Raw genomic sequence first — 21,716 nt, 5'->3', positions numbered from 1 at the left:
CCTTTTCCACGTTGGACTTTAACCACACGTATTCTTGATCTGGGTGGGATGAAATAAAACAGAAATAGTAGGTACAGGTTTTTCTGTCACTTGCTGATGTTTCTTGGAAACTGTGTCTCTGGCTTGCGCCCTTTAAACCATCAACCTAAACACAATGTGACAGAGCGATTGCCTCTAAGGAGGATCGCCCTGTAGGACAAACACACTCATCTGTATCCAAAGAAATGGTGAAAAAAAGTATCTTTGACTTTTGAATATCTACTAATAGTGTATGTCTGGCATTAGACAAACTGAAAATATGTTTTTAATAGTATTTAACTTTAATTTAAGCAAGAAAGTGGGGCCGTAGAGATTTAAAATCTAATCTGCAGAAGTGACTTGGCCTTATTAGGCAGCAGTTTGATCAACAGCAGTTGCTTAGACACAATATGCACATAAATACTCAGAAGAAACAAAATGTTAGTATAGTACACAGATTTTATCTTTGAAACAGATTTAGTCTGAGTAGTTTTTGATTGGTTGGAAACTGGAATCAAAGGAGAAAATGAGACAAAGAAGTGGGTTAAAGAGAGAAAAACAGAAATACATCCCCTACCTACTTAATGTATTGTAAAACTTCATATAATAGATGCTAATTAAATGGCATCGCTGTACCTGCAATTGTTGATTATGTTCAGACAGCTTCTTGAGTCCTGGGGACACATTTGGATGCAGTATAATTACTGCTCTTAAATCATGCCGTGAGTGTTCCAGTGGCCTACATTCATTTTATTTATGTGAACATTTGTTCTGCTAATACAAGCTTATGTATCCTATTTTGGGAAACAGTTCCACAGGTGAATAGGCATAAATAACATGCCTGAAAATAGAAGTATGTGTGGTGTAACAGGTGCTAAAACAAGTGTACTTGTTTCAGCACCTGATCGATAAAGACCGAGTCGGTGCCTCTCGTGCTCCTGAGAGGCTTTATTTTGGGACCAGCTGACTGAAGGCACTGACGGAGGTGGCTGAATCTTTTTAAGGCACACACTCCAGACTAAACAGACTAGTAATTATGAGGAGTGTCTGATGGGGGGAATCAGCCAAAGGCCAAATCCAGCTTAATCAATTATTTATGGGCTAGGACAGAATGAAATGACACGAGGTAAGGCACACGATATGAAGTATAAACAAACATAACAAGACAACATTACATGAGCTCAGATAAAACATTAGGCAAATGAAACTAATTTAAAACATATATATTTATCTGTTTAGGAGCTTTTCCATTAATTCTGAGTTATGTGATGAAGACGCTTTTTAAAAAAGTTGAATTACCTGTGAAGCAAAGCAACAACTGCCCAGGGGCTCGGCACCCTCGGGGACCCCACAAGGCCAGTTTCATTGTATGCCAAATGATTTCTGCTGATTTTATTTACGGACACCTTTGCTGCAAATACAATAATATATAAACAAATATCTAAATAAATAGGTAAATAAAAAAATACCAAAGTACTGACTAACCTGTTGGCTGTGGCATGAGAAAGACTAGTCAGATAACATTTTTTTAAGACATTATATATATATATATATATATATATATATATATATATATATATATATATATATATATATATATATATATATATATATATATATATATATATATCCTACTGGACAGTAGGATAAATACTGGACTTTGAAGATAGAAACAAAGATACTGATGCCTAACAATACTATCGATATTTGGATATTTTTCCATCTTTACTTGTCATTAAATTAATCTTTCCTCCCTCATACTATGTCAATAAATAAATATCATACATGCATTCATTAATTCAGTGTTATACGCCTCTTAAAGTGACACCTCTATCTTCAGCTGTGCTGCCCCTAGATTTCACTAATGCCTCTGCTTCCTCATGTTCACGTGCTTCTGATGCCAAAAGGTGGTCCGCAGGTGACTCATCCTATCCTGAGTTTCAAGCGCCATCTAGCGAGACCAGTGGCATATTTCCATACAGCTTTCAATGTTATTTATTTTTTTATTTATTTTTTGTACACCTGTTTCATAGATAATCTTCCGGTATCTTATGACTTACGATCAGTGTTAGCGATGTGAGATTTAAAGTTAATAAATTATAATACAAATATAATATTATTGTGCAGAGTTTGTCAGTCTCCGAACAGTAAGTCGAGTGATTTAATTCTAATTTCGTCTGGTCACAGGAATAATGATGATAATGTAGACTTGTGTAAGTGTAAAGCGGCCAACTTCCTTTTGCTTTGACGTCAGGTGAAGCACACCCCACCATCCTGGTCCAGAGCAGAAGTGCATCTGCTGAGGTGCGCGCCGCTCTGCCTATCCGGACACTGCAGTGGAGGTTACCGTGCCATCTCTGCGGCTGCTCGTCCCCGACACCACGTCCCGCTGCGGACTTTCCGGGTACCAGTGAGGACAGGGCAGAACAAGGAAGCGCTAAAAAGCCATGGCCGAGTCCAACCCGCTACGGGGGTTCCCCCGTCTGCGCCGGGCCGCGGTAAGATCCGCCGGGAGGTGGGAGGCTTTAAACGGGGTGGCGAGAATGAGGATGCTGCAGCGGAGATATAGACGAGCTTTTCTTAAGGCTGCTAGGTGCTGCGACACAGAGGCTGGGATGTGTTCGCACCGCATTACATATTTAACACGCCTAAGAAAAGGGGTCGCGGTTGGACGGCAGTTCAGTGTTAAAGAGCCTGTGTCGGGGACCAGGACAGGCCAATGACAAATGTTTGGGCTGTAGTTGCAGGTGCAGAACAACAAGAGGCTGTATCAGCTCTGGCTCTGCAGTCTGCACACACAGAGGGATCAAGTTGTGCAGCTTTATGTAACACATTTTGAAACCTGTGTATTTAAAGCACTCACACAAATCTCTGTGCAGTTGTTTGGTGCAGATGTGCCTACAAGTCTGCAGCTATCAAGTTACCTCCATCATGGCTGCTGTTTTAGTAAATATCAAGAGGGACTGTGTGCAGTTGGGTGATTATTTACCTGGGACATTTGTAGTGTGCGCAGAGTATCAGTCTGGGTATTTGGTGTCCAAAAAAAGCTCCACAGCTATAGTTGATAACAGACTTGATGGCTTTTAATGCGCTTTAAAAAAAAAAAAACACCTAATGAGGCATCCTTGAGGTTCTGCTTGTGTATTAGATTACACTGCACACATCAGTAGATGAGCAAGTGAAAATAATGCATCATGAGACACAGATAAGCTTCCCTCCAGGTTTCTCAGATTTGAAAGAGACTTACATTATATATAGAAGTCTTCTCCATTTTTATTAACTCCTCAGCCTCATGTTATCTGAGCCTGCACACAGGAGAGGGAAACTGGATAAATGGAAACACTGGCAGGCTTATGAAGAAAGAGTAAACATGCTTGATGACTAACCTTGCAGCATGTGGAAAAAGTAATACTTCAGTGGCAACAGAAGGTGTGGCATTCTTTGAGTTTGTAAAGCGGATACTGTTTACAGTCTGTGGTGTGAGAGGAGAGATGTGGACAGGTGATGTGAAAAAGAGAGAAGAGTGACCATAGAGCAGAGTGAGCCAGAGAAGCTGACCGTCAGACCTTCTGAAGTGCTGCAGAGGCTGAAAGACTCCCCAGATTGACACAGAGGGATGCTGAGGCTGTGTTGAGCTTTGCTAGACTCCATGACAAACAACACCCAGCTGTCAGTGACTCTGAATGACTCGTCTGACTTTTTTCAACCCTCTCACACTGCAGTCCACAGTTACCACATTGTTAGGCTGTTGTTTTTTCTGTCCCATGAATTAGAGTTTGTTCACATTTCTGAATAAGACTGTTTTAGACTTCATTAGAAACCAATTAGTCCACCTAGTAGTAATTAATTACATTGGCCCAACTCAAGTAGCTACCAGAAATTGACTGCTGTGCTTGTACATGAAGAGGGCCTTTTCGCATATTAGATATTGCATTTGGACATGTTGCAGCAAGTTTTTTCTTTAATTCTGGTGTTGTCAATCTGTGGGGTGAGCCCCCTTAGCAGGACACATAACCACAGCAGCATGAACAACATGGGAAAAATATCGCTTGTGCTAAATAATGCTTACCTTTATTTCACAAACATTTAACATACCAATCATTTCTTTGAATGACTGATAAATTGAGGGAATGATATCGTTTCTTCTTTCAGACCTCATTTCCAGGCAATCTACATTTGATCCTGGTGCTCAACCCCAGCAGTTTGTTAAGCTCTGCGCCGAGTCCATCATCGAGCACCGACCTGGGCTTTCGCTTCAGTCAGGATGACTTTCTGTTAAAGATGCCGGTGAGAGAAGGGGTTAAAAACTAGAGCACTCCTGTGCATGTATATTTAATTTTGTCACCTTTTAAAATGCCAACTGCAGTGCAACACTGGTCAGGTAACAGCCGGTTGCCTCGCGTTTGTGTTTTCTAGGTGGTGATGCTGCGTTCTGTTGGCGACCTGCTGCGCTACATTGATGAAAATCACTTGACAACAGACTTCACTGCAAAAGTGCAGTTCTGCCAAAGCGACTGGGTCGTCCTCCGAACAGTACGCACTTCAGATACTAGATAATCCACTTTATCTAGGCATGTTTTCTGTCATGCTAATTCTGTTAGTATCCAGGACAACTGTCTATGCTGCTAAATTTAACAGGCCATGATAGCTTGTTCTGGGAATGTAAAAATGTGTCTTTATAAATATTCTAAGCCTTCATTTTTGATCTTTTACTTTATGTTTAATTCTTTTGTATTATATACTCATGTGAAACAGAAAGTTTTCATATACAGTCATGTTACAAACTAAGTACACTTTTAGTGCTTCCTTTGGAGTTAAAAGGTTAACTACAATTCCCGTACCACTAAACAAATGCACTTGATTAATTGATAATTGGCAAGTGTAACCAACTCTTATAAAAGGAGCATGTAAGTGGTTGTAAACACTATGCTACACTCTTCCAAGGAGATGAGTCTTAGCAAATTCACCCCAAGATCAGACATTGCAATGCTCAGAGAAACCTTAAGAGAACTGTGCAAAAACAAATTCCTGCAAACCTCAAAGAGTGGACCAAAATGTGGGAGTTGATAAAGTCGTATAAAAAACTTCAAGTTATTGCTGCTAAAGGTTGTTCAACAAGCTCCTGAATCATTAGGTGTACTTAGTTTTTCCACATATTTATATGCCTAATTTTGAGAACCATCAAAAAACTGAAATACAAATAATTTATTTCTGTGTTTTTTTTCTTCTTCTTTTTTTGGTTTGGGTGAAAATGTGTAATCCTGCAGTCCATCGAGACGTTTGCAGTGACAGTTAAAGAGATTGCCCAGCTGCTCCAGAGCTTCGGATCAGAGCTGTCAGACACCGAACTTCCTGATGAGGCTAACGCCATCGAATTCTTGCTGCACTCCCACACACACCGATACCGACAGATGAAGGTGGTGTTTTGCTCCCAATCATTTCCTGCCTCTCTCTGCTCACCCACACTGTATCTGTCACTTTCTGTACTTAATCATTCTCTCTCTCTTTTTTTTTTTTGCATCAATTTTGTACTGATCTAGGATGATATCAGGAATGTGCTGAAAGAAGGACGCCTCCTGCTGTCAAACCTGGAAACTGTCAAAGCTTCTAAAAGAGATGCAGAGGAGGAGAGGGAAATACAAGCAGACATGGACACTGTTAAGAGGTAAACCATCAGAGGATAAGTGAAGCTCGGCTTGAGTATGAAAGACACACTCTCAGTTTAATACCCTTTTCTAATGTTATTAAATCGTTCTTTTAGTAGACAGTTGTGTCATGCAGCCTGTGTGTTTTAGGCTCCTGGCACAGCTCGGAGACATGGAGGAGGCATTCGATGGCTTCTTTGAGAAACACCACCTGAAGCTGCAGCAGTACCTCCAGCTGCTACACTATGAAAGTAGTTTCCAGCAGGTGTGATAAGTGGTGCCGATGTCTTTTCACAAGTCGTAGTAGTTCATGATCAGAGTCACACTGTTTTGTATTTGGTATCGTGTGTGTAGATGGAGGAGGTCCTGGAGCGGCTCTCTGCCCAGGAGAAGGAGATTGCCTCTTTGGGGAACACAGTGGTTCAGACAGAACAGTTACTTAAAGACCTGGATACACTGGACAAACGTGCTCAGGTGACACACATGCACACACACAATTAACATCTCACATGTGACTTGAAGAAATTTAGCAAGTGGGCCAAAATGTATATCTGTTTATCCAAAATAGGATTTATTCTCCTTCAGCAGTAATCTGCTGAAGGAGAATATGTGGAAAGCCCAAAGGCAAAGAGAGCATTCCTCCTGCCCTTCAATGCTCATATATTGAATGCCTGCAGGCAGCGAGAGCAGCAGCAATCACCCACACAAGCAAACACACAATACCAGACAAATCTACCTTCCCTTCCATGTGGACACATAGGAAGCCTGAGGCAGGGAGATCAGCAGGCCGAGTCATTTCAGTGATATCTGTAACTGGGTTATATACCCATGAAGTCTATTCTGGCCACTGGCTATCAAAACCAATTCGCTTTGGTGCACAACCTAGCATCCCACAGATTCTTCTAAACTTCAGCTATATGCACTTTCTTCAAACCATCATGAGAACTCTCAATGTTGTGTTGGTAAAGTGCAATTTGTGTTCTGGCCAAAAAACAGCTATGAACTCCAGCAAATATGACGTCATATCTCTCCAAGCACTTGCAAAGGCATTCTGCTAGCAGAAAACTAGTAGCAAGAGACCTCCGCACACAGAGCGGGTCAAAGTGGGATTTTAATTACTCTTCCACACATAGCGTGGTGTAGAGAGGACCCATATGCAGGACCCAGAGACAAACAAATCAAGAAAATGCAATCCTTTTATATTTCTGTTCAAAACTAGACAAAGTCCACCATGAAAAAATGAGATTTAGAAAGACAGGAGTGCCATAGATGGTTTGAAAAGGACAGGAGGGAAAAGCATAACTATATATAGGTGAGAATGATGAGACACAGGTGGAAACAGTCCACAGCAATTAGAAACTATGAGGGTTGGGGAGACGATTATATGATGGAGATAACCTTTAGAGCAGCGGTCCCCAACCTTTTTTGCTCCACGGACCGGTTTATGCCTGACAATATTTTCATCGACCGGCCTTTAAGGTGTCGCGGATAAATACAATAAAATAAAACTAGTACCGGTACCGAAAAAAAGAAAATTTATTCAAAACACACGTGAAAAGACCAAGGAAAACCGAGTAAACGATAAAAACGATAACAAAATAACGCTGAAAACCGATAAAAACCCTGAAAACCATACATTTCACACCTGAACCTCAACTCTCGCGGCCCGGTACCAAACGACTCACGGGCCGGTACCGATCCAAGGCCCGGGGGTTGGAGACCGCTGCTTTAGAGTTAAACAGGAATAAGCTAAAAACTAAATAATTAACATTAAGACATGAAAACTAACACCAAGTCTGACAAAGACAGGGGAACACAGGAGGAAGGAGAAACTAGATGCACAACAAAACTCACCAAAACATAACAAAGCCAACATAACACATTTATGGCTTTTGGCAGGCTTTTCTTATAATTTGTACTGATGGAGTTTGCATGTTGTTCAGGTTCGTTCTTGTCTGACCTTTTCGTCATTAAAACCTCAAACCTCTGTCTCTGCTTGAATCAGGAGGAGATGGCTCGTGCCCAGGTGTTGATTCTACACGGTCACCAGTTGGCTGCAAACCACCACTACGCCCTGGCGCTCATCATCCAGCGCTGCAATGAGCTGCGACATTACTGTGATGTCATCACCATCGCCATACGCACCAAGAGGGCCTCGCTCACTCGAACACGAGACCTGCTGGGCTGCCTTGAGGAGGTAAAAATGTTCACAGGCCACTCTCTCACATGTGCAGAAATGCAAAGATGTGTGCATACAAACTTAAATGAAAACAGCAAAATGAATGCACTGATGATTGTGCATTTTTGATTGAATGATCTACTTGTGAATCTTCCTCTTGCCATTAATGAAAATCAGGTCATTTTTATTTATACAGCCCCAAATCACAAATATGCCTCTATTTATAGTTGTCTATAAATCTATAAATCTCTAGGCTCTTCTGTCCTAGAGAAACATTTGACAAAGAAAAGTCTCTCATCTGCAAGTCAGTTGTTGACTGAAGCAAATATTTGCTCTGTTAGCAATCGTTCACCTTTCTTGTAGCACAAAGTGTTGCCATGGAATCGGTCTTGTATTTAGCAGTCTTTTGTGAGCAGGCCCTTCGCTGGTGCGACGAGGGCGCCTATCTACTGGCCAGCCAGATGGTGGACAAGTTCCAAACCAGAGAAGGAGCTCAGGAAGCATTGCAGTACCTCAGCTGCCACCAGGAGAGGGCGCCATCAGCCATGAAAAACAGCCAGGATACTCTCAGCTTTGAATTTCAAGCCATACTCACCCCGCAGCTACAGGTAACCTGAAACCGCTGACACAAACACACATATATTTGACACCACTGTTGTTTACTATAGTAGCTCTGTGTCTGTCCAGTCCCAGATTTCCATGGTGACAGAGAAGCTGAACTCAATGCAGTGCATGATCAGAAACAGGGAGCAGTGTCTGAGGAAGCTGGCGGACGTGCAGGTCCGACCCATACAGCTGGTGGCCCCTCGGCCAGAACCGGACCAGACTTTCCAGCGTTGCAAGTCACCCCTTTTCTCCCCCAAACATGGTATAACATCTTCCATTGCATTCTTCTTAACACATACTCAACAATTCAATCCTAATGGGGTTTCTTCCTGTTTTGCAGTAGAAAGTATGATAAAGCACAGGAGATATTTTGAGCATTGAAGAGGTTCATGTCTGTTGTTGAGTAGGATGTTCTTGGGCACAGTTATCTCCCTATCCTACCTCCATGTCCCTCTTGCATTCAACAGTTTAACCAAGCTTTGTTCTTGACTGCGCTCTAAAGGTCTTGAGCTGTTGCTCTTTTGCCAGCATTTCCTTTTTGTTCTTTCTTATATGTGCGATATCCTCCACAGGTGTAGACTTTAATGTTTTGAACTCCAAGTTCTCCTTTGATCTGCTTCCCGGCAAGAGGGCTGCAAGAAGGAACAACAGCCAACCCAAGGTGTGTGTCTATATATATGTACACATATACGTGTGTGTGTGTGTGTTTTCTCTTTCACTGCAGGAGAAAACTTGAACTTAGTAGACATTACCCAATGGGCATGCGACATTAAACAATTTTTAATCTCCCAGCATGCACCAGAATAATATTTCCAGTAGAAGGAGTGTGTCTCACTGCTGTGTGCTCTATGAGAAAGGGCAACTTTGGCAACAGATCTGCAGACTCTCTGTTTATCACGTGTTTAAAACGCGTATTTTTACTCACTTTCCCACGGAAAGTTTAAGCTGACGTGATATGTATGTGTTTCGTCAGATCGAGGTGATGCATGATTACCAAGGCAACCGCAGCTGTCTATATGGACCCAACCCTGAAACTGATTCAGAGGCAGAGGACAACCCAGAGCAGGTCACACGGTACAGTCTTAAATGTTAATTGTGACTCTAATGTTGCTAGTTGTTTTAGGTGTATGTGTGTGATCCGTTTAGGAGCCTTTCAGCTTCTTCCTGTGCGAGTGTCAGAGCTTACACAGTAGTTTTACATTGTTTTTTTTGTCTGTTTATGTTTACGTTCACTCTTTTTAGCCATATTATGAAGGAACTGATAGCTACAGAGAGGATCTATGTGGATGAACTGCTCTCCGTCCTTCTGGTGAGTTAGTTTAGATCATTTGATGGTATTGTTTGGTTTGTTGGATATTTCATAATTTTTATAGATATACATATCTGTATACAGAATAGTAATGGGCAGTATTTTAGGTACAGGGGCTTTCTAGATTTAATTTTTAGTCTGGGTAACACTGACAGCATGAGGAGGGAATATCTTGAAATCTTGGGCAATCTTGAAACCACTGGCTATTACCTGGTTATGATTTAGTTGTTTGTTAGCTTTTCTAGTTTGTCTTCATCAACGTCAACATTAACCAGGGCACAGAAGAACAAGTCTTGGCTAGAGTATCCACGGAGTGGTCATCAGATGACAGGGTTTCCAGACTTGTTTTGTCATTTTGTATTTCTTGACTTTTTTAATTAAAACTTTCTCCTTTTCTTTGGCTTGCATTACCATCTCTCCTCTCCCTTGACTACCTCTCGCCCCTGCAATTATCAGGGTTACAGGGCAGAAATGGAGGACCCCTCTGTGGCTAATCTTCTTCCTGTAGCTTTGCGCAGCCAGAAGGACGTTCTGTTCGGCAACATGCCAGAGATTTACCAGTTCCACAGCAGGCAAGCCGCACACACAAACACACAGAGCTCACAAGCTGTTCCTGTCCCTTTCTGTCTTTTCATGCTGATCCAATTTCCTTTTATGTTCCTCTTGGTTTCTCCTTGCAGGATCTTCCTCCAAGATCTGCAGAGTTGCCTGGAGACACCAGAGAGCGTGGGGGCTTGCTTTCTGAAAAGGGTGAGGGAAGATGTGATGAAAAACACGAGGACTTTACGTGTGATATAACATAATATGTTTAAATGTACATTTGTGTGTGAGCAGAAGGAAAAGTTCCAGGTGTACGAGCGTTACTGCCAAAACAAGCCTCGCTCCGAGTTGCTCTGGAGACAGTGTGCTGATTCGCTGTTCTTTCAGGTAGTTGCACACGTTTAACACGATGCACTCACTTTCACTTTGTAGTTATGGCACCGTTTTTGTTCAGAATGGATTTTGTGCTGTAGCGTTAATCTCATTAAAATGACGTTAACGCAGCTAGCCCCGTGCGAGGGCTGCATAGCGTCAGCGCGGTTAGCTCGTTAACGCGCTAGCACTGTGCAGCCCCTCGCACGGGGTGATCCGCGTTAATGCGGTTATGGAGTTAACGTCATTTTAACGAGATTAACGCTGACAGCACTAATTTTGATCTCTCTGTCTCTGTGTCCTGTTCTTTCTTTCTGCAGGAGTGCCAGAAGAAGCTTGATCACAAGTTAGGTCTGGACTCTTACCTCTTGAAACCAGTCCAACGCCTCACCAAGTACCAGCTGCTGCTCAAGGTTTTCTACATTTGAGCTATAAAAATTTATTAGTAATGCAGGTCACTCACTGAAATGAATAATTCTTAGTCTGTTTTCAATGTATAATAAAGAAAAGTAAATTTTGACTTATAATTTCATTAATAGCCCGACTGACGTATCCGATATTTTCGATATTAGCTATTTGCTGATTTATTGCTATTGACATTTATAAAAACGAGACACCGGAACACACTTATACCGTGTTATGAGTAAATCAATACATATGACAAATATCAGAGAAATCTGTTCGCACTTTGTGTGTCGTGTGTCTGGAGAAATATCATAATAGCAGATTTTTATAATACTGATGTTCATCAAATATCGGTCTCTGTATAGGTCAGCTCTAATTACAACTGCTGATAACAAAAAACTTTCATATACCTAATAAAGATCAGTATGCTACTAACATAGCTACTAAAGCTTAAAATCAGATATTGTATTACAAATGAACAGTACATGCAATACATGATCTTTCACTATTTTCACTATTTTCTGGGGGTTTTTACCGTCAACTTAGCACGACCCCTGCCAGTCACAAAATATTACAGCAATCAATGTTTTTACAACATGCAATTGTGTTAAAAAATCCTAACTTTCTCATGATTTACAGTGTGCATCTGTATTCATAGAACAAAAATATTCAGGGAGATCTTGAATGATTACTGATTCATGAGTCCCTCAGAAGCTCAAATAAATACTCTGGTGGTGAAAACGTTAATATTTGCTTTCATCCACTATGTTATTGTGTATTACTTGGTAAGTCATGTACCAAAATCTTCTCAGACATTCATCATCCAGGCCATAAAATTTAACAGCACCCTCATACAGCGCAAAGTGTATCAACTCATCACCAGAAAAAAAGTGCTTCTAATGTTATTGGCTACAGCAAAGTAGGTCAGGAAAACAAACATGTTTCATAATTGAAAATGTCTGTGCGTTGAACTTTGAGCTGCAAGAGGGAGTATTGATAGAAGACTGAGCTCTGTGAGCCTGCGGTTCTTGTCCTGACCTCTGTTTTTTTTTCTTTCTATTAGCGGTAATTATTATTTTTGCTGTGCTTTTTTTTAATAGCAGTAATATCTCATGTGGACGAGCCGTCCATACAGTAATTGCTTTTGTCTGAATTGACGCATGGACAAAATCACGCTGGCACAGAGAGACAAGGTTATTTCAACAGAAACAGAGATGCAGACAAATAAAAATGACTTTTGTGGACACGCACAATTTTAAAAGGCACAGAGACTAATCGACAGCAACAGGTTGGATCCATTTATTCAATTTGCAGAGTCACAGACAGGCTGACAATGATTTACATGTGCATAAAGCCATTTAAGTGGACAGACATCAAGGCAGACCAGATTAGATAAAGTAAGATCCACTGACATGTCATGCTGTGTGCCTGTCCTTGTTCAGGAGCTTTTAAAGCACTGCACAGAGGAGCGATACCGCTGTGAACTCCAGGAGGCTCTGGACTCCATGCTGGAGCTGTTGAAGTCTGTCAATGACTCCATGCATCAAATAGCCATCACCGGATATCAGGTACCAGCCAGTCAAATCAACAAATAAAACAGCAGACACACAATCACATTACTGGTTCGCAGATTTATGACCTTTCATCACACTTAATCTTATTAGAGCAAAGCACAAAATCTTTCTTACTGGTTGCGATGAGAATAGATTGTGCGTGTGGAAAAACCTTCAGTATATTACTTTGCTGGCAAGCTGCAGATTTGAGTCTTGAGTGTATCCATCTGTCTGTCTCCATGACACAGGGTGATCTCAGCCATCTGGGTCGTGTCGTGATGCAAGGCAGCTTTAGCGTGTGGATCAGCCATAAAAGGGCAGCGGTGCGAATGAAAGAGCTGGCCAGATTCAAACCCATGCAGAGGCACCTCTTCCTCTATGAGCACGCCCTGCTCTTCTGCAAGCGCAGAGACGAGGACAACCACGACAGGGCGCCCTTCTACAGCTTCAAATCGTGCCTCAGAGTAATAACACGAAAAACTCTCTCACATTATCAGGCGACTCAAACACTTTGTTTCCAATTTACGGTTTTTCTCTCTGTCTGTAGATGAGTGCAGTGGGAATCACGGAAAATGTGAAAGGAGATGTGAAAAAATTTGAAATCTGGTATAGCAGCAGAGAAGTGGTGTACATAGTTCAGGTATGTGATGCTCTTTTTTTCTATTTTAAGTGTAACTGGAAAGACTTTTCAGTGTCTTAGTAGTGTGTTATTTTCACTCTGTGTCTCTATTAGGCTCCCACGGTGGAGGTCAAAGTTGCCTGGCTGATGGAGATTCGAAAAATTCTCAACAACCAGCAAAAACTACAAGGTTTCAATTAATGTTGATGTTGCTTTGTGACCTTTTCTTTTTCCTCTTTTAAAAGCCTGATTTCATTTATATGACTCGTGTTCAGTCATGGTTGTTTTTTTTTTTTAGTGCTTTGTGGTTTTTGTTGAAACCTTAGGCTCCTTCCTAGCAGTGTAATTTCCTTTAATCTGTTGTTTATGGATTTTTATTCCTTCTACATCTAACTCATTCCTCTATGTCATCTCATCTTCTTAGATGAAGCTTCTCTTCTGCTTTCAGACAACCCTCTCTCTGACAGGTGATTCTCTCTGCATGACCTCACATGATGTAGGGATGTGCAAAAACATTTACATAAGAATCATGAAATGTTTTTATTCAGGTCACACAAACCAAAAAGATTCAGTTTTTTTCAATAGCTTTTTTCAAAAGTTGGGACGCTGTGTAAAATGCAAACATATCAAAGGTACAAGCTGAGGCATTTTACTGGTCCATGAAAAATATTTGCTCATTTTAACATTCATGATGGCAACTCGTCTCTATAAAGCTGGACTTTAGAGAGGTAGAGTTTCTCACGTGTAAAGATGGGCAGAGGTTCACCAATCTGCATAAAACTCTGTCTGCAAATTGTGAAACAAATTTCACAATAATGTTCCTCAACCTTTGTGAATTGTGAAGACTGAATATCTCATCCTCTACAGGACATTATATCATCAAATGATTCAAAATCTGGAGAAAGCTCTGTGTGCTCAGGAGACAAAGATTTGAAAATCATTGTGTACATTTTACACGGTGTCCCAACTTTTTTTGAATCTGGGTTGTATGAGTAACTCAGTGGATAGAATGTCAAAATTCCCTCATCCCCATATAGCATCAGAGAAGCTTGTTATGATGTTTCATGTGTGGTGAGAACAGGTCAGCCCAAGTCTGATGACTCGATTCTATTCTTTTAAAGCTTGATAAATTCTGTGAAGAAAAAGATTGTGTTTTGACCCTTAAATCCAATTTCTGGAATGACTTCCCGATCACATAACACCCGCCTACAAGTCAGGATATCCGCCATCGCCACAATCATAATTCTCATAATAATCTTTTTACAGTTTATTGATGTTACTGAGTCAGTGTGCATGTGCGCAGTAGCTCCATATGTGAATGTATCAGCATCTTTGTCATTACCCTTGAGATTTTAACTGCCAAATCCTGCAGATGGCACAACATTGTCTTCAGCTCTGATATTTAAAACTGCTGGTTTTCAGCACCATGGACAGTGCCATTCACTTAATTTAGGCCTGCTACAGTTTCTTTCTGTGCTGCCGGGCTTTGATTCCTCTTCATATTCATGCATATTCACCTCACTGCAACAGTCCCTGATTAGATGCTTTAAAGTCCTACTGACTGTAACAGGGAGGCTGTGCATTACGTTCTTTTAAACACATTCTTTTAAGTGACTCTGTCAGATACATTCTTGATCCCGTGGTGACCATTAAAGTGATAGGATAGGAGGTAACTGTAAGTTAGACTACTTTTAGAGCGGTTTTCTTTTTAATATCTTGCACTTGTTGCTTTGATGATCGCAAGCTATTCAATGTATTGTCAGTGATGGAGCTTTGCAGTGTGTTGGAGTTTGTGGGTGTGTGTTTGTGGAGTTGTTCTGGAGGTAACAGTTTTATGTTTACAGGTGGCATGCTAGCATGTTGTAAGGTCAAGTAATGGCTGAGCCTTGTGTGTGTCACAATATGCAAGATCATGGAGATTCAGTTTATGGGAAATTTATCAACACTGGTATATTTTCTCTTTGTCAGCAGCTTCTACAAAGAGATCAAAACTAATGTTGTTATTTGTAGTCTCAGCCGGGTTTTGCTTGGACCTCCACTGTTCATGAAACATTTTTAAACATATCAATGACACATACTGTTGCAGTGCTGTAATCACTGGCACTAGGTTACAACAGTTGCATTATTTATAATTCAAAAAATAAATAAATAAATAACTTGCACAGCTATAAAGAATTATTAAACATTTGATGTAAAATTAAAATCCATATTTGTGAGCATTTATAGAAATCTTTAATAGGGAACCAGGAGATTTTAAAGGGTGTTAGAAGGTATTGACAGAGACAGATGAGATGGTAGATTTGAGGGCCAAAATGTAGGATGCAAAACTAATTTACACACAAGCTTTAATGGCTGATTTCAAAATTCACAAGTTGAAAAGAGAAACAAAAGGTACCAGAGAAAAACAGGAAGAACCATAAAGCAAACCGGGTCCTTATGAAGCAAGCTCAGCATCACCACGGGGAAGTACCCAAAAGACAAATGCTAAACACAGAGAGAGGAAGAGTTTGACTGAACAACATGAATGACAAAAGTGAGTACTGCTGCGTTTTCAGTCAGAGAAGCACTTCATAACACATCAGAGTGATTTCTTTGGTCTCAGTTGATGCATTTTTTCCAAAACACGTCTCTGTGGCTTTCAAGCTCAGAAGACTTTACACCCAAAATTGGTTCACACCAAGGATCCTATCCCCCGGTAAAAACAGAGTAATATAGTGTACACTGTTAAGTGCCAGGAGGATCGCTCTCAGTTATACATCGGGGAAAACTGATTAAGCAGAAGAGCTGCATCCTCTGGAAAAAACTCTATTTACACCTACAGATCTCTTTGGCCCTTGTTTTAGTGATAAGAATGTACACGTCCTGGACAGGGAGGAACGCTAGTTTGATCCGGCAGTCAAGCAGGACATTTACCTGAAAAGGGAAAAATCATCTCTGAACTGAGGAAGGGACCCTAGCTACAGTTCTGTGATTGCATCCAGGATTTCCTTACCTGGATCCAGACTGAGGGTGAAAAGTCGTACGCAGAATATTCTGTAAATTCAAAAAACTAAAAGTCATCGTACCACAGGAATGAGGATTAAAGAGTTTTAAAAAGTACAACAAACTTTAAGCACTAGAATGATAAAAAAAAAAAACCCAAACAGAAATTCAGACTAAAATGTTTTAACACAAAACTCAAAGAGGCCCACGACCCATTGTTAGTGTTGGTCTTATCATGGGAGTTGTTGACATACATTAAATGATACCAGCGATTTCTTTTAAGAATTTGAGCATGGTAAAACCCCGATCAGACATTGTCTTGAAGCACTTTTGGATTCTTACTAATATACAGTATGGATGATGAAATACTGTAAGGATTGCCACTCTTTGAATGATATGTGGATCTCACAATTGTGTAGGCCTCACAGTATTTGTAAGTAATTGCAGTGTTTGCTTTATTTAGTAGATGGGAAGGCTTAAAACATTCGGACAATTATTATTGTACTGCGTTAATGTTCTTTCTAGTTATTGTATTAAATGGGACAAGCTTCACCCGTCTACTACATAAAGCAGGTTGAAGCACACGTGGAAATTATTTGCAAATGCCCTTTAATCAGGGCCTGTTATGCGTGTTTGCGTAGAATATTGTAGAAATAATATTTCCATATATTGCAGCGATCTATGATATAAATGATTTTCATGTGATAACCTCGAACATCCTTTGAAATCAGGCGCTGAAATATATGTGACTGTAACCTGAGTGGAATGTTGTGTTAATTTACAGACTGTGTTTGAGGTAACAGCTCGTTTTGTGACACCGTGGATGTCGTTGTTGTTTTGTTTGTTGTGCTCGTTGGTCTTGTTCCCATTGTGATGTGGTTTAGTGCATCAGAGATGTGTGTGTCGTGGGGCAGCGTGCCGGTGGGAGGCTGCTCAGCGTGTCTCCCTGTTCCTCACAGCTCCTCTACAACAAGTCACTCCCACATTCCCAGAGGGGAGGAGTCGCTACACACTAGCCCCGCCCATTCTGATCCAGTGGTTCATTCACCTCGACGCAGTGAGTTGGACAAATGGAATACAAACACACACACTTGTTTTTACACCTTAGCGAGGACATCAAATCGACAGGAGCTGTCCCTAGCCACTTACCTGAACCATAAGAAATGAATATTTAACCCTAAACCCAACCATAACCTAATTGTAACCTTAACCCTGAAACTGCAATTTGAGGTGTTTGTGCTGATATGCTGTATTTGATTTTTTATCATGCCCTACCATCTTTTTAGAGATAAGAGGTTTTCCCCTTTTTCTAATTGCTCTGTCATGAACTTTAACATTTAACATGGGTATTCTGCAGCTTCTCTCAGCATTGCATGGTCTCACTTTAGTGAACATTTTCTAGGATGTCCACTGGGAAGTTTAGCATCTGTATTGCATGTTTTCCACTTGTGGATGACCTTTCTTAGTGTAGAATGATGGACTTCAGATTGGAAATGACCTTACTGACCTTTCTTTTTTACCATGAGTATTTCATTACTAACACTTAACTGTTCAATTTTCTCATTTACAAAACAAAGAAACAGAAAAATTCTGCAGTTTCACTTCACTTCTTTTAGCTGTCTTTCATCTGTAGGTTGGCCTGTGAATGCTCACTCAGTGGCAATCTGTGAGGGCCTGGAGGACTGGGGTGCTACAGACCTCTCCACTTTATCAGACTCAGAGGAGGAGGATGAGGATCAGCCTGCCCCACTGGTGAGATTTTGTTACTGTCACATGAGATATGCACAGAGTTCACACAGAAACTGAGATGTGGTTATGCAGAGAACATAAATATGCTTGCCTGATGGGAGGGACTTACTAAAGCTTTTAAAATTCTAGCTGTTATTTTTTGTTTGTTTCTTTGTGTTTGCATGAAGCCTACCGCCTCTTTAAGGGAAAACTATGAACATTAAGCTGTGCAGCTACAGCAGGTGGAAGGTCCTACCTGAACCTAGTAGACCTCCCTCAAATGAGTGGTGGCATCCAGCCTGACATTTTCTTACACCAGAATTCAAAATATCATTAGCATAAGAGCTATAAGTCTTATGTCTTTGTTTTTTAAAAAGATCCTCCAGCTTTCTTTTCTGGCAGTTCCTTCCTCGTCTTCCTCATCTTCCTCTTTTCATTACCTCCTACTGGAGACTGATATTAGATAAGACCTGCCTTCTTGATATTTTTCCCCCATCCAATATGACTATGAAGGACACTGTGACTGACGTATCATCTATTGTACACTGATACTTTGTGCGATGATGCTCTTTGCGCCTGTGGTGGTTTATGAGTTCCTAAATGAGTAAATATGTATTTGTCTTGTCTATTCATTCACGTGGCAAAGGGTTTTATACACTGTTCCCTCAGTTTTAATTGTTTTTACTCTGTTCCAGGTGGCGGGCAGGTACAGAGTGATGGTAGAGAGCACCATGGCCAGCTCTGATGACATCATCTTTAACTGTGGTGATGTCATCCAGCTGCTGCATGAGGATTCATCAGGAATGTGGTAAGACAGGCGACATTCTTCAGAAATCTTGCATTCAACCATTTTCAAATGTTGAGATGTTTAAAAAGATTTCCTGCGATGTGTGTAACTGCAGGATAGTGAAGAATATAAGTCGTGGCGAAGAAGGCCGCGTCCTACCCGAGGACTTGCATAGGATTCTGGGAGAGACGTGCTGAGAGCCAATCAGGACAGAGGATGAATGAAGAAGTGTGCCTGTTTGTTCCTCATACTTTGCCTGAATATCCTTCCATGTGTAGAGACACACACAGACTTATATATTCCATCAACTTCCTGAAAAAATGGGCATCTGAATCTGCTTGTCAATCAGAATGAAGCACAACATCAGCCACAGACTTTACTCCTCAAACTGCTGTGAGAGTTTCACCTCTGAAGACTGTGACCTCCAGAAAGAACCTCAGAAGACTTTAACAGTGGAAAGCACATACAAGCCATCCTTTGCTCTGCCTTCTCCGGCAGCAGTACATCAGATTATTTTGGACTGAAGACTTTAAACAGGGGCTTTTATTTATATGTTCAGAGTGGACTTTTGTTCTAGACGTCAAGCTGTATAATTTCTATTTTCTTATGAAACATCATGTCTACCAACATATCATTACTGTTCTTGTGCCAAACAGCTAAGCTAACTGTCATGCAGAAATGCCCTGGTTACGTCGTCGCCGCCTCTTAGCAGCCAAAGTGAACACTGAATGTCTGTCAGTTTTGTTTATGTGATAAAAAAAGAAAACAAAATAAGAAAAAAAATGAAAATATGGCATTTTAGTTTTCCAGGTTTCAGCTTTCATACTAGCTCTAGACAATTTGACACTCAGTGCTCATAGTGTGGGAAAAAATTACTGCATACCCTTGTTTACACTTAGCTTAATTAAAAGGGACCGATTATGCTTTACTTTTCTCTCTCCTTAAATAATTACCTGTTACAGCAGTGCTACTCATATTAAGCATGGCCAGAGTAATCCCTGTAAGCTAAAAGATAAGGCTTCAAATAGCTCCAAATGCTTGGTTTCATACAGCTCCTTTTACTCTCAGCTCTTAATGACATCAGTGAGAATGGGTATGATGTTTATGATGTGCAAATGAGAAACGAGCTAGCTTAAAGGGATGGGACAGGAAACTGCACTATTAGTGTAATTAGTATGAGATAAATGATTATTCTGAACTTTGAATCATACCAAGCTGCTTAAGTAGATTCCAAGAATAAAACATATGGAGCTGGAAATGAGAATAATCGGTCCCTTTAGTGACGTGTCATAGCAGGAAAGGCAGAGGCATAAAAACATTGTTGAAAGTTAGTTTGGGAGTTTGAAGTTTTTATAAACAATCTGCCAAAAATTTAGAAAACTAGAACATTTGTAGTCGTTATTATTGACACAGTATATGACAAAGTGAATCAATTCATCATCTTGTGGTGACACCCCAAACTGTGGAAGACCAAATGCAATACACAAAATGTTGCCCCGGGTCATAACAGGACACCAAAGGCCTCGACCTCAAAGTCCTTCTCCTGTAATCTCTGATCACAATTAAAAGAACAAGAAACCTCTGTCAGTGCACTTTGAACAACCAGATTAAATTAGGTCTAAATCCTACATCCTTGCTACTGTGTGCTTTGGAGTCCAGGAACACTGATACGAACAGATCCTCTCCTGGTATGACAAGTTTAAATATTTCCTGTATTTTATTGAAAAAAAGCATTGGTGAAAGTTTCAGTTGCAGTGTGATTCACTCTTTTATGAAGAGTCTATACACTAGGACTAGGTTGCTGTTATTTATGGTAATAATATAGTTTTTAATGAAAGTTATATTCTCTGCTATGCTTTTTTTATTCATTTGATTCAGTAGCTTTTCCATCATCTAGTCTTTTAGAGCTAAAACCCTTATCACTGTCAAGCTTTACCATATTGATTGATTGCTTGCTGCTGTGCACGGGTATCTTACACCCTACATATGACTGCAGCTTTATTTCCACCTGCAATGAGAAACGATGCTCAGTGGTACTGCCTTTAAAAAGAATAATGTGGAGTTGTCACCTGAGCATATTTGTGAATATGAAATTTGAGGGGGTTCATTGAGAATATGGAAATGCATTTTGAACTGCCTTGTTTTACAGCTGCCCAGAAAAGTGTGTGAAGTGTGCAGAGTGCTCACAAAAACACTGCCACTCAACTGGAAATGAGCTGAGAGCTCATCTCTGACTGATGTAGTGTAATTATCTGAGTTGCTGGCAGCTTATTTAGACATCTGCAGCAGACTGTGACCATATAAACATTAAAAATAGAAACTGTAGACGTTAAACACCATTTTAGTCAGTGTTTTAGTCTGAATGGTGGTACTGCTTTGGACAGATAGACGCTCATACTCTGCTATCAAGTGAAGAAATGAATTTATTGCAAGAATATTTGAATCAAATCCTTGTAGTAGCAGTAAATCCAACATTAGCTTGTACACTAAGTAAAGATTAATTTTCACGGTATTCAGCACCCACAGTGGGAGCATTGAATCGTTTGACAGTGAGCGCTCGACCATCCAAATGAAGCATGTTCACTGATACGCAATACTAAATAACATTTCATCACTTTAAATTGATTTGAAATCCACCCAGCGCTGGCTGCACTGTAACATCAGAAGTTATTAATGGATTAGTTCAGTTAGGCTTTAGCGTTTTTCGTGGCAGTGCTTTAACTTGGTGTTTGCTGCTTTTGCTTATTTGCACTGTATTTTTTTAAATAATACTAATTATGTATAGAATTATTTTCTGAAAATATAAACACTGGACTTGTTTCAGCTTGACTGATGTGATTTGTCCCTTTTGTATAGCCTTTGCTTGAACGATACGTCTATAGTCCTCTTGTTAGTTTTATGGTGCGTCTTAGAGCAGGATAATGGCCAAGAAAAATTCACTACCACTTCATTTCATTGATAAAATGGGGTATT

The 21,716-nt window shown here is 40.4% G+C and overlaps 1 protein-coding gene across 3 annotated transcripts; it reads left to right on the top strand.

Moving 5' to 3' along the window:
* The first annotated feature begins 1,825 nt into the window (after positions 1-1,825).
* Positions 1,826-21,572, top strand: mcf2b (MCF.2 cell line derived transforming sequence b). Of its 3 annotated transcripts, XM_026181427.1 has the most exons (27): positions 1,826-2,165; positions 2,273-2,516; positions 4,171-4,305; positions 4,435-4,551; positions 5,286-5,435; positions 5,559-5,683; positions 5,814-5,928; positions 6,018-6,137; positions 7,669-7,860; positions 8,259-8,450; positions 8,530-8,710; positions 9,021-9,109; positions 9,422-9,522; positions 9,691-9,757; positions 10,214-10,329; positions 10,438-10,507; positions 10,592-10,684; positions 10,990-11,082; positions 12,517-12,642; positions 12,876-13,091; positions 13,175-13,267; positions 13,361-13,436; positions 13,671-13,713; positions 17,113-17,285; positions 17,862-17,980; positions 18,652-18,764; positions 18,859-21,572. In XM_026181427.1, the coding sequence occupies exons 2-27, from the start codon at positions 2,466-2,468 to the stop codon at positions 18,938-18,940; spliced, it is 3,048 nt and encodes a 1,015-aa protein (XP_026037212.1). In that variant the 5' UTR covers positions 1,826-2,165; positions 2,273-2,465; the 3' UTR covers positions 18,941-21,572. The 3 variants fall into 3 exon arrangements, with proteins under 3 accessions (XP_026037212.1, XP_026037213.1, XP_026037214.1); XM_026181428.1 differs by having other exon boundaries at positions 1,826-2,516; positions 17,188-17,285; XM_026181429.1 differs by lacking the exons at positions 17,862-17,980; positions 18,652-18,764; positions 18,859-21,572 and having other exon boundaries at positions 1,826-2,516; positions 17,113-17,855.
* Positions 21,573-21,716: the final 144 nt, after the last annotated feature.

The sequence above is a fragment of the Astatotilapia calliptera genome, chromosome 10 (assembly GCF_900246225.1).
Source record: "Astatotilapia calliptera chromosome 10, fAstCal1.2, whole genome shotgun sequence".
Classification (NCBI taxonomy): Eukaryota; Metazoa; Chordata; class Actinopteri; order Cichliformes; family Cichlidae; genus Astatotilapia; species Astatotilapia calliptera.
The sequence above is the reverse complement of the archived record's forward strand: the minus strand, read 5'-3'. Positions and strand labels throughout refer to the sequence as shown.

Bases quoted from the DNA above. Each gene is read 5' to 3' on its own strand.
- mcf2b (XM_026181427.1), top strand. From the start codon at position 2,466: ATGGCCGAGTCCAACCCGCTACGGGGGTTCCCCCGTCTGCGCCGGGCC. The intron at 5,436-5,558 runs GTGGTGTTTTGC...GTACTGATCTAG, and splicing joins ACCGATACCGACAGATGAAG to GATGATATCAGGAATGTGCT. The intron at 17,981-18,651 runs GTGAGATTTTGT...ACTCTGTTCCAG, and splicing joins AGGATCAGCCTGCCCCACTG to GTGGCGGGCAGGTACAGAGT.